This window comes from Scatophagus argus, chromosome 15 (genome assembly GCF_020382885.2).
Source record: "Scatophagus argus isolate fScaArg1 chromosome 15, fScaArg1.pri, whole genome shotgun sequence".
NCBI lineage: Eukaryota > Metazoa > Chordata > Actinopteri > Scatophagidae > Scatophagus > Scatophagus argus.
This window is the reverse complement of record NC_058507.1, coordinates 9,088,626-9,100,933: the sequence shown is the minus strand read 5'-3', so window position 1 is coordinate 9,100,933 and position 12,308 is coordinate 9,088,626. Positions and strand designations below refer to the sequence as shown.

Here is a 12,308-nt window from a genome sequence, read left to right as displayed (position 1 = left end):
TTTAAACGTTCTATATTATCATCCCGGCCAGATCAGAGTACTTCTTCTCATCACAGGTATAATCCCTAACCATGGGGAGGCTATTACTCATGAAGGTTTTGAAACATCCGCCTCCACCCCAACAACAATGAAGGTGAATCAACTTTCATTTGTTGAGCTCATGCCAATAAAAAATTAATCTTTTACCAAAGAAAGTGTATGGTTATTTGAGATAATCCACATATCCTGCAAGAGCAAAACCAGTATTACTCAATTGGCATACAGTTTCACTAGAGTAACAGAGTACAGTAACAAGTACAGACGGTTATGTCCATAAAGCAGCTGTCCTTCTGATCAATCTTGAGCTCAATCAGAGCTGTCTAACAAAATTATTTTGCAAGATTAATTCCTGTCAACTTTTTAACCACAGTTTTTAATTTGTGCAGCTTAAATGTCCCATGATATTTGCTGCAGAGACATAATTGTGCACATGGGACCTTTTAAAAGTACTGAAAGCAGCCCCCGTGTATTACTACATGCCACTTTCCTCAAACTTGCAGTCATTATTTATTTTTACACTTTGCTATTATTGTAATTAAGTGTCGTATAAGAAAAGAGGACAGGGAGGGTGCTCGTGGATATCCTATAGGCCAGCTATATTAAACTGATTAAGAAACAAATATTGCTGGTAAATAGTTATACGGGTCATCTGATTTTCCTAACTCAAACAATATCAGTGCTCGCATCAAAATCCAGAACTGGACAGGCACCACACCTCACGGTGGGTGGTGCTTTCTACCAAAGAGATTCCTAATAAAAGCAATCACAACATGTTCTGGGGATTACTCTAACTAACAAGAATACTGACACTGAAAAGAGAGAGGAAGTCAACAGCAAACAGCTTTGCACCAACCTCTGCCAAATGCTCCACTGCTTTCACCACCTTGTCGATTACTTTGTCTGTCTGGTGTTTGCTGCTGAGCAGGTTTTTACCTAAAAGCAAGGTAGATGAGAGATATGACACACCAAACCAAAAGACACCAAAACACTGGGTGGAGTCGAGGGGAAATGCAGTTACAGGTGATAATTCTCTGTGGGTTTGTAACTATGAATGACATCTTTCAACAGTTTCTGATTAGACTCATTCAGTGAGATGTTATTAACTGAAAGGGAATTCTGTAATGGTTTTCTTTGAATCACACTGTAACTGTGCATGTCCCTGTAATGACCTCGAACTGCAAATTAACAAACTAACATGAACTTTTTTTTTTTTAACCCTCACTCTAGCTACATTTTGCCTTTCAGATTGCTTCAGCTTGTTCCCACACAGTTACCAACCAAAGACAAATGACCACTCTCAATCACGTCTTTTATTTGTAAGGCACCAGAGAAGCTTCCTTACTGCTAAAAGGTTGATTCATTCTCATTAGAGTACACAGCTGCTTGTCTACATCTCTCTTATTTTTTGCCCCAGGTATCTTAAAATCTGTGTTCATAAACACATTATACTGGGTTTTGTTTGCACAAAAAAAAAAAGATAAAACATTTACAAACCTAGGAAACAATGTTAAGTGTTACTGCCTACTGAGAGAATGGGAGAAAAAACAGGACAAACGATATGGTATACAACATTGTGCCTCTCTTAACTGTAGGCTTATAATGCACACACGACACCAGACACAAAGTCTTCCATGATACACACACATTAAAAAGCAGCTTTGAAACATACAAAAATGCTTTAAAAAATATGTATATTGATATATTCATATGTATACAAATTGGCCCTTCACAGCAAAAACAAACACACATACCATTCATATGTCTCAGTTTTGCCAAAAGAGGTTTTCTACAGAGACTGACATCAGCATAAAGAGTGCAAATAACGAACTGATCTGTTCTCACACTCAATATATTAAGGTCAAATCTCCAGGGAAGGAAGATCTTCAGCTCCCCAACACTAGCACAGACAGGAAGAAGAAGAATAAACAAACAACAAAAAGAGCACTGAGCCACAACTTAAGTGCTTTTCAAATTAAAATACAGACGGGAAATGTTTAAGGTCCGAGCTCAGAGATGCTCAGATGTTAAAAGGTGGGCTGTCAAAGCTCTGAAAAGCATTCACATTACCGGGGAATAACAGGTACACCTGCAAGCATACATATTCCTGACCCACAACAAGGAAATGAAGACCAAAGGAGAACGCCAGTGGCACCAACATGAGCACAGCAGGCTGACCTGGAACTCATACACTATATATACAAAAGTAGTATTCACTACCAGTGAGGGGAAATCTTAATGCTTCAGCATACAAAGACATTTTGGACAATGCTATGCTTCCAACTTTGTGGCAACGGTTTGGGGAAGAACCTTTTCTATTACAGAATGACTGTGCCCCAGCGCACAAAGCAAAGTTAATAAAGACATGGTTGGATGAGTTTGGTGTGGAAGAACTTGACTGGCCCGTAGAGTGGGGATGAATTGGAACAGATATTGTGAGCCAGGCCTTTTCATACAACATCACAGATGCTTTACTGCATGAACAGGCTACAATTCCCACAGAAATTCTCTAAAATCGTGTGGAAAGCCTTCCCAGAGTGGAAGCTCATGGATGCTAAGCTGTCTATGTATTTAGGATGCAATGTCATTAAAGTCCCTGCTGGTGTAAGGGTCAGGTGATTCAGTACTTTTGTCTATATAGTGTACACCAGTATCATGAACGTAACTTCACACCAACTACAAATACGTGAGCACTGCTGCCCTCTGCTGCCCTCTGCTGCCTCAAACATGAACATTCTTATTTCCCAACCACAAACCTCAGCTGTGTCCCAACTCCACACTAGCTGCACACAGTATGGATAGGGCTGTGCCATACCATCAGTCTCATGTATAAATTCTTGGAAAGGCCTATTTCGTCTTACATTTTTAAAATCATGTACTTGACAAGTATAAGGTACCTACTCGTATCTGATTATTTTTTTCAAAGTTGTTAAGTTTTTCTTTGTGTTGGTTCATGCAAATTTAATGTCTGTATCCATGCCATGGAGATGAATGCCAAGTGTCACCCAAATGATGGAACTGATTTCTGCAAAAAGTATGCACAATATACTGTACATCTTCATATCACATAGCCCTAATAAACAATATTATTGTTTTGCAGTTAGTATCAAATAAATCAACAAGCTTACCAGTTCATTCTTATGACAAAACTTGCTCCCTTTGGTCAGTTACACTGCAAATTTAGAAAGCCACTGCCAGTTAAAATTAACATAAATCCGCTTTTCTGAGGTGTTCCTAAAGCCGTTTCACCACAATCTACCATTAGTAGATGGCCAAAGCAGCTCCTCCATTTCCTTTGTGCATTGCACTGTGGGATAATATTGTTTGCCATCAATACTTTTTTTATACTGTGTACTGGTTGTTTTGGGCATACTTTATCACTTTTCCAGTTTGAACACACTACATACTCAAAACCTGCTTAGTCAAAGCAGGTTATGTTAAACAAGAACTTCTACAAGAGGAAGGGGAAACAAGTGTTTGCATGCTGCACTATGGCAATGATCGCTTAAACATGAGGATTACAGCTCACACTCTTCAGACAGTCTTTCCTGAAAGATGTTAATATGGTAGCACACACTAGTCTTGTAAAAAGTGACAGAAACAGTTCAGCAAAGTAGATAAAAAGAGAACCTGAATTAAAGTGTGAAAGCCGGTTTTATAAAATTACAGGAATTGTCAGACGGAGATACTTCAATTACAATGTCTGAAAAGTGTTGGAGAGGCACCGAGAAGCACTTCTGACACCTTTAGTCGACTTCAGTCCCTACAAATAAATTCTGAAAAGGTTTTGAGTATGTTGTGCGTTCACAAAGGATTGGTTCCTGATATATATTCATATATCTATAATCAGTTTTCTTCAGTGATTCCATTACTTAAATGTGTTCATTGCTTTCGTAGGGAATGCTTGTTTGATGTTTACAGAGCTTTAGCATCTCACCAGACACACGTTCTTCATTTAAACAATTTTAAAATTTAAAAAAAAATTGACAATCACACACAAGTTAAACAAGACAGGAAAAGACAGGTGCTTGATACAGTCTCAGTATAAACTGAAGTGTGCTAACTTACAGAGGTACAGAACAGAACGTCTTTTACGGCTATCTTGTTCTGAAGTTTAGCTCCTGTTCAAGTTCGTCTTGGTCAGTTACTGAGTGGATCAGTACGAGGAAGGACCGGGAGCAGTTGGGGGGTTGGGGAAAATACAAAAGGTGCTTTAAATTAAATTAAACAAGTGTTTTCTTCTCTCTGATCACATTCACTCCAGCACACACAGACACATTTTGAATGTCTAATTAGCCTGTCTTTAATGTCACAAAAAACAACATATCAAAATAAAGTCAATTGTTTTCAGAGCTTAAATTCTTGTCATTTAAAGACCAGTCATGGTCCATGCCATGCAGTGCGTAGCAGCAGCAGCAGCTGGGCCAATGAAACACAAATTAACCCCCCAAGATGGGTATACTACCATTTGTACAAATTATGTTTTTTAAATGTTATATAATCCCACTTATTTGGGATTGAGGTACACAGCTAAGGTTACGCATCCAGTGGTTGGTCATACGAAGGAAAATGGTGAAAAGTCACATGATTTACATCTGAAGGGGTTTAATGCACCTGACGAGTAAAATGTCCCTTTAAAAACATCCAATCTAAAATCAGACTAAGATTTAATTTGGCTCCACATATTTAAATGAATGGTATCACGGTCCAAACAGCTCCAACTGCATTCTTCACTTGGGGGAAAAAAACATGATGGAGCCTCTCTAACTTACAAGTAAAGGAAAATGTAAGAGGGAACTGAGATGTTGTTAAAACTGCTTACTGTGACTGGCAGACTGTTGCCAGCGAGAAACAACAGCAAAAAACACCAAAAACAGATTTGACGATTAAAAAATAAACTGTAAGAAATATAAACCTGTGAGTGGCAGATCCATGTAAAGGACACTGCTGTTCATCCTCAGTTCTCAATCCAAATGGGACAACGTTTATCTTGATTAAGCCTAACAAAAGTGGCTTACGCTAAAAAAAACATCTATTTAATGTCTAGAAGCCGGAACTGAGTCAGTTACCACTAAATAATAAGAACATTTAACTCTCACTCTCAGCCACTCAGCAGTTTCGTTCTCTGCACATCCAAAAGTATGAACTCTGTCCTCTCTGCTTGTCTTCATCCCTGCAGTAACACCTCTACATCAGACTTACAACACTCCACATTTACAGTTACACCTTTCTTTGTTTTGACATTTCACATCCCCCTCCAAACCTTCTTGTTGCGTCTGCACTAGTCTGACTTGTCTCCTTCCTCTCCTCGGGGCGCTCGCTCAGTGGATTCCCGTGCTTTGTCCTCCTTCACTGCCTGAGCCTGACCGTGGGAGTAGTTGGCCAGGATGGAGGAGAGGGAGAGCAGGCCGGAGCTGGAGGAGACGGCAGGCAGGGTGGGAGGGGTGAGGCCCAGGGGCATCGGAGTCACAGGCAGGGCCAGGCCCTGCAGCTGGGACAGGTGTTGCACCTGGAGCTGTTGCTGAAAGTCCACAAAAAGTACAAACATTGTGAGTCTGTGATGTCCAACGTATGTGTGAAATTTATCACCTCGAATAATGTTCTTTTTATGCTTGCTCTAGTCTACATGATTACAAAAGACTTTTATAAACTTTGTAATTTGTTTACTTTTTTAGGTTAACGACATCTTCTGTCGAGGGACCACAGAAGAAATATATTTTTGGCTGACTGTTGCTCATTTTTTGAGTTCATGGTCCAATAAATAAAAAATACTGAGTTCTGAATACATAAACAAATGTAACATGATGTTGGTGTACCGTGGAATAAGGACTGCAATTGTAAATAAAAACTGACTAAATCTGAAGAGCTGAATAAAACCAGGAATGTTTCAGGATTTGTTTCCATATGATAAATTGTGCTAGAAAATTTTTTGAACTGTTATAGCTGCCCACAAAGATGCTACTCAGTCATAATAGCTATCCTAGCTAGCTAGCTTGTTAACTGACAGTTAAACATTTCCATTTTAATAAAATTCTTTTCAGCAGATGCCACAACACTCATTGTAGGTTGCTGGCTTTAGATATTGTTTGATTTAGCTGACACACAATTCATTAATTATCTTGACCCACTGCAAGAAGAAAAGCCATTACTCATTCATGAAGCTCACCCGTATGATGGAGTTCATCTCAGGTGGTGTGACTTGCTTGGCTCTCTCTATAGCACCCATGACTTGCTGTTGATGCTGAAACAAAGACAACACACATTAAAACAAGAAACGGTGAAACATTAAGCTTATCAAAAGTTTGATAGTACTGATAAATTGATCGATTAGTTTCCTAAGCCTCCTTCTAGGCCCTCAACTGCGTATGATGAGCCAAGAGTCTCAGGTGCTGCAGGCGGAGGTCGAACATATTCATGTAGAAGTGGGTGTCATTACCTCCTGGGACAGGTAAGGCAGCACCTGAGCACAGATCCCATTCAGTCTCTTCACTATTTCAGCCTGAAATTAACAAAAAGAAGTTTAAAAAAAAGAAAAAAAAAAGGTAACACCAGCCAACTACCAGATGTGATCTGCTGAAAGACAGATTAATTATAGGAGACAGTAATTACCTGTTTGTGCATTTCAATGTTCAGCCCATAGGACATTTCGTAGTACTATAAATCAAAAGCGAAAAAGACAAACATTATAATAAACTGACGCTACAGACTTTCTGCATATTTTTATACAAAAACCTTCAACACACTGTGTGGCCACTACAGCAAGAAGAAATCATACAAGTTATCTTAAATTAAAATCAGAGACTACTTTATTTTTATTTTGTTGTATCCACATATACGTGAATAATATGTTGCATGATGCAGATGTTGTCAGGTTATCTGTAAGTGATCACTGGCTTTCAGAGACGCTTTGAAAGCATGTATCAGTTGCTGGTCGCATAATTAATGATAAGCCAGCACGCAAGTCTATGACTAAAGTAATAAATCAATACAGACAATGTAGACATTCTCTGTGTGTGCGTGAATTTCTATACTTAGACTGCAGCACTAAGTGACTGTGGCCGGTATGTTACAGGAGGATCAGATAAACAGTCACATCGTACTGACAAAACATAAAGCGACACTTACCATGATATAGTGACGCTGCATCTCTGACTTTTCAGAGGCCAGTTTGTCACATTCCAACTTCAAACTGGGAAGAAAGAATAAAAATATTTTCAAATAAGGTCAGCTGGCAAACGTTAACATCTACATGTTACATTCTGATAATGTATGGTGTTATGTTGCCAAATAATTACCAGAGGATTGTAGCTCGGGTACTGCATGGTACTCTGAGATGTCGAGCGAGCTTACACAAACTTTGTTTCTATCTTTCTTGTCATGTTTGGAACCCTTTGCCACTGACGCTTTATGTTTGGGATTTTCAAACCAGTTGTCGGAAAGTAACATTTACCCACTGTGGCTGGTCAGTCCACACTCTTATGCAGAAAACTGGATGATGTTTCACTGTCAAACATCTCTGCCCAAAGAGGAAATAAACTAACTGACCCTAATGTTTACGGTATCTTTTATGAATAACAATGAGCTGAAAAAAGTTGTATAATGTTCATTTGTCTGTGCAGCCTTTGTTATTTGCTGTGACCATAGAAAAGACCATGAGCATAAGTGTATGGCTTCGTCAGACAGATAACGTATCTGAGAAGTACATCACTCATACAAGTTCAAACAAATTTAGTATTTGGTCATTTGTGATGCTCCGTATATATGCAATTCAAAGATAATGAAATTTTCTACTAATTTAGCTGGCGATGTCTGGATTTGGCACAGTTATAAAGCTCTAAGGCAGAGTTGTTTTGCAGGCTGTGACGTACAGACGTAGAGGAAGCTCTGTGCAGGATATGCATTTAGTCACATGTCATACTATACAGCCATGCTTTGCTTTCAACGACATCCGACTCGCTGTGACCTGCGCTCTCTCGCATGATAGTAATCATTTCGTTTAGGAATTGTAGAAAACAGAAGTATAAATAGCCTGAAAACACAAATATTTTTCTTCACTTTCTTTTCTTTTTTAAATAGTTATAGAAACTTGGGTTGATTAAATGATGGTTACTTTCTGTTTTTTTTATTTTGACACACTTTATGCTAAGGCAGTTGACATGCTAATCAGACCTTTGCACTAAGCATGCATCACATTCCCAGAAACTGACAAAGCCCCCCCTCCAAAAAAGGTGCATTTCTGAACAGAATTACACAACAGAAAAGTTACCTTGAATAGTGCATTTCCAACAAAGTCAACTGTATTTGCCATAGAACTATGAGAGAGTGATTCGGATTGATCTTATACTGACGTGTATGAATGCCTGTGTTAGCTGACTACCTGTGGTACTGTGCTTGCAGGAACTGGAACTCATCCTTGATGCGGTCACAGGAGTCAGAAGTGGTGAACTTGAGAGGTTGACTGGACTGAGAGGACGCCTGGGAGACATAATGACATGATCAGTTTTTATATAATCACAAACAGCCCTTGTGAACAAACAAGAAACGTCCTCTCTCCCTGTAGGCTGTTGCAGGTCCAAACTCTCAGTCTGAAACCACAGATGCTCAACCATTGCACATACTGGTTCCGGTGGTGTACATGTCTGTGTCCTGTAGCTGAAAAACGTGTGTCATCGTTCATTCCATGTGTACTTGGGTTTGTTTAAAAACATCAGACTGACCTAGGAGATTAACCTTTTGAGAGGACAGCTAAAATGAAGTTCAGCCTAAGGGAGACAGTATGTTTAACTTCAATCAATATGCAACATCTGTCCTTAGAAAAGCACCGGCCCAAACTCTTACTGGACCACTGTGTGTTTACAGAAGACGGGATTAAAGCGTGCCCATGCTGACCATATGTGAGAGGAATTTAGAGGCTGCCTTAGAAGTCTGGATATGTATAGACCACACTTAAACCATCAGTCCAAAGCTGTAATCCAGGGTTTATCTAATGCCCTAAACCTCATTACTTCTCTAAATAAGTGGCACAAGGGCAAGAGGTTTCCAGAGGGATTATGAGACTGAACAGAGAGGATGGAGACCGCTGGTTACATAGTGGTTGAAAATCTGCATCCAAAATGCACAGCACACAGGCGTACCTTCTGCAATATTAGTGAACAATCTATTAGTTCATTCTTAAAATTCTTAAATTCGAAAAAGAAAAAAAGGCAATTGTCAGCAGTTGTCACTTTGGGCTCTGTCAAATGTCTGACAGGCATGTTAAAATATATCTAACCTTTTACATTATAATTTTTTTAAAATATCCAAATTAATAAATAAGAAAAAAATACCATAAGTCACTCGTAGAGCTGAAACAATAAATGGGTTAATTAGCTGACGGAAAATTAACTTTCAACAATTCTGACAATCAATTAATCAAGGATAAAATACTTAACTTTGCTTTCCAGCTTCTCAAAATGTCAGAATTTACTGCATTGTTCTTTTATTTTTCATTATAAATGAATATCTTTGGGTTCTGAAATGTTGGCCAGACAAAAGAATTAGTTATTTGAGGATGTCATGGAGGGCTTTGGGGAAATTGTGCTGAGAATTTTTGACTACTATCTGATATTTCTGGAATAAGAGACTAATTGATTAATCTTGATTAAACTGACAAATTGACAGTCACAGCTCTTCAAAAATACACAAAACATGTATAATTACGAGGGCAGAAAGCCTTTAAAAGCTACTAAAATCTACCAACAGTTTAAAACTGGTCAACTTGTCACCCAATACTGTTTTGTTCATTAGAACATATAGGTAGGATTTAGAAAGAGGAACAGCAACAGTCACATGTTGAAACTAGCCCACAAGAATATACATGTGCTTTTTATTAGCAAATACTTGACATACAGTACAACCTTATATGATAACTAGACACCACAGAGGGAGTGTTTGCAGTGTCTGTGTACGTTTGTGCTTTGTGCATTTCCCTCACCTGTGGTTTGCCAGGGTAATTTCATGCTCCAGGAGTGTGAGCTGTTTAATGCAGTTTGTGTGGCATTTCTTTGTTTTGACATTGTTATGCTAAACATATCGAAATAAGAATCAGTTGGTCGATAAAATGTCGGCAGATAGTCAGAAAATAGTCATAAATTCCCACCACAGGTTAGTGTTTTATCCCAACAGTGCAACAACCAAAGATATTTATTTTACTATCATGCAGGACTAAGAAAACCAGCAAGTATTCACATCTGACCAACCAATGCAAAAAATTTAGCTTGAAAGCAGACTCAAACGACTAATCCATTAAATGTGGATTCATTTTTGGTTGATCCACTAACCAACCAAGTAATTGTTTCTAGAGCTTCATTTACAGAAGATTTTGTGGTTTTTGTTTAAGAAAAAAGCTACACACTTTGGCTCCAGTTTCTCCATTGTGAGGATTTGCAGCTGCTCATTGTTTTATATCATGTAAACTTTTCACGATTTTCTGACATATATTCCAGACCAAACAATTATTCGATGAATCGAGAAATTAACATATATTTTTTTCTGAATATTTATACTGATAAGCGTTCAAACTTAAGTGAAATGATCCAAAATTCTCGGAGTGCTTCCAGTGGTTAAGGCCTAATTTGTGTCTAATTTTGTGTGTACTTCTTCCCTGTCTTGGTTTTAGTTTGAAAAGCTCCTTTTTCCCCCCCACTTTTTCCGTTATTGTCATTGACTACTTCATGCAGCTAATTGGGCATTAGTTGGACATGACCTGACTTAGACTGTAATAATAAACGTATTGCATGATTTATTTATTTCTTTTCTTGTGGTTTTGAAATGGAAGAGGAGTTATTTGATCAGTTTTGCTTTAAATTCTCCCGTTATCACGCTGTTTGGCTGAGCTCGTTTATGAATGTCACGCAGCCCAACATTTGCACAAGTGCTCGTAGCCTTAATTCAGTCATTTCAGAGATAGTCTTTTCCTACCATGCTGCCTCTATTTATTTGTCAAACTCCACTGTTGTGTATACACTTGCGCCATATCTTTCTTTTTTTTTTAAAGAAAAAGTGAAAACAAATAACCGAAGTAGAATTACAGACTCACAATCTTAACCATCAACTTAAATTAGCAGTTTCGACAAACATCTAGCTAGCAGCAGTGTCTGTTATCAGACAAAGACCCGTATGCAAATGTTACAGCCAGTATCTAGATTAATTTAAAGCTTTTAAGTGCCATGTCTCCACCTCTGTAACTGCACAGACCTCGAGAGGAGACGTAGAGAGGTCTGGCATTGTGAGACAAGCTGACAGCAACCTGCAGCCAGCAGAGCTACTATCAGCTGTCGGTTGCTAGCTAGCATTAGCTCTGCTTCCTTAGTTGCTTAGTTTCCTACTGAGACAAGTTCAACTAGTCAACTTACCGAGTGCCTTGATTGAGGAAACATCATGTCAGCAGTGTGTTTCGTCGTGTTTCCTTGTTCTAATCGAATTACCAAGCTAGCTGGCTAAGCTAACAGGTCCCCTGATATTATTAAATGATTGGAGACGCTATTCGCACTTTATACTCTGTCATCGTTTAAAATAACGTTAGCTAACGTCTAAGCAGCAGGAGCCGAGGATCGTCTTCTGGTCTTTGCAGTCGGACAAACCGCTGCTACCGAGGATGAATACGCTAACAAAAAATACAGCGGTCTTCTCAAAGGAACATCGGGGTTTTTTTAGAATAACGCGAACGTTCACCTCCCCGGGGAAACCCTGGATGTTGACACATGAGCCCCCGACTTTCCTCTGCTTTGAAGAGAAGAGCAGCATCACCCGGAAAACAAACCGAGCAGCGGAGGAGCGGGCGCCCCGTGTGACACAGAGCTGAACTGAACCGCTCATTGCAGCAGCCAGGGCCGGAGCTATCGGACTCATGGTCAGAGTCTAGTGCCCAGAGCTGGGCCTTGTGGGCATCCCAAATAACCCTCAAAAAAGCACTGCTGTCGACCTTTTAGTTAGTTTTTGTCAGATAAAAGTGCCAGCCAAATACATGTATTGTAAAAATGCAGATATTTTACATTTCTTACTTTATGCTTACATGCTGCACAACTTTACCATGCAATTTAAGTAAAATTATGTAAGTCACAACAAACTGCCACAGACTAAATTGTATAGACCTACTGGGGGTCTCAGCCTTAGCACCACATTTAGTGGGAACTTGGAAGGTACAGGAAAAGGGGCATCCTCAGTCAAATCTTGAACATCAACAATGTCCCATTTGCACCATGGAGACTGACCTCAGACTTCTTCTTAACTAC

General features: G+C 39.1%; 1 protein-coding gene across 1 annotated transcript; it reads right to left on the bottom strand.

Moving 5' to 3' along the window:
• Positions 1 to 1,331: 1,331 nt before the first annotated feature.
• Positions 1,332 to 11,854, bottom strand: LOC124071733 (TLE family member 5-like). The gene is made up of 7 exons (XM_046412546.1): positions 11,430 to 11,854; positions 8,414 to 8,511; positions 7,162 to 7,225; positions 6,646 to 6,690; positions 6,473 to 6,535; positions 6,203 to 6,277; positions 1,332 to 5,557 (listed from the first exon to the last, which is right to left on the bottom strand). Exons 1-7 carry the CDS (start codon positions 11,454 to 11,456, stop codon positions 5,318 to 5,320), a joined length of 612 nt encoding a protein of 203 aa, XP_046268502.1. The 5' UTR covers positions 11,457 to 11,854; the 3' UTR covers positions 1,332 to 5,317.
• Between the last annotated feature and the right edge of the window lie 454 nt (positions 11,855 to 12,308).

Excerpts from the sequence above, each read along its gene's own strand:
- LOC124071733 (XM_046412546.1), bottom strand. The coding sequence starts at position 11,456 with ATGATGTTTCCTCAATCAAGGCACTCG. Across the intron at positions 8,512-11,429 it reads TTCCTCAATCAAGGCACTCG|GCGTCCTCTCAGTCCAGTCA; the intron begins GTAAGTTGACTA and ends TATGTCTCCCAG. Across the intron at positions 6,536-6,645 it reads ACATTGAAATGCACAAACAG|GCTGAAATAGTGAAGAGACT; the intron begins GTAATTACTGTC and ends TGTTAATTTCAG.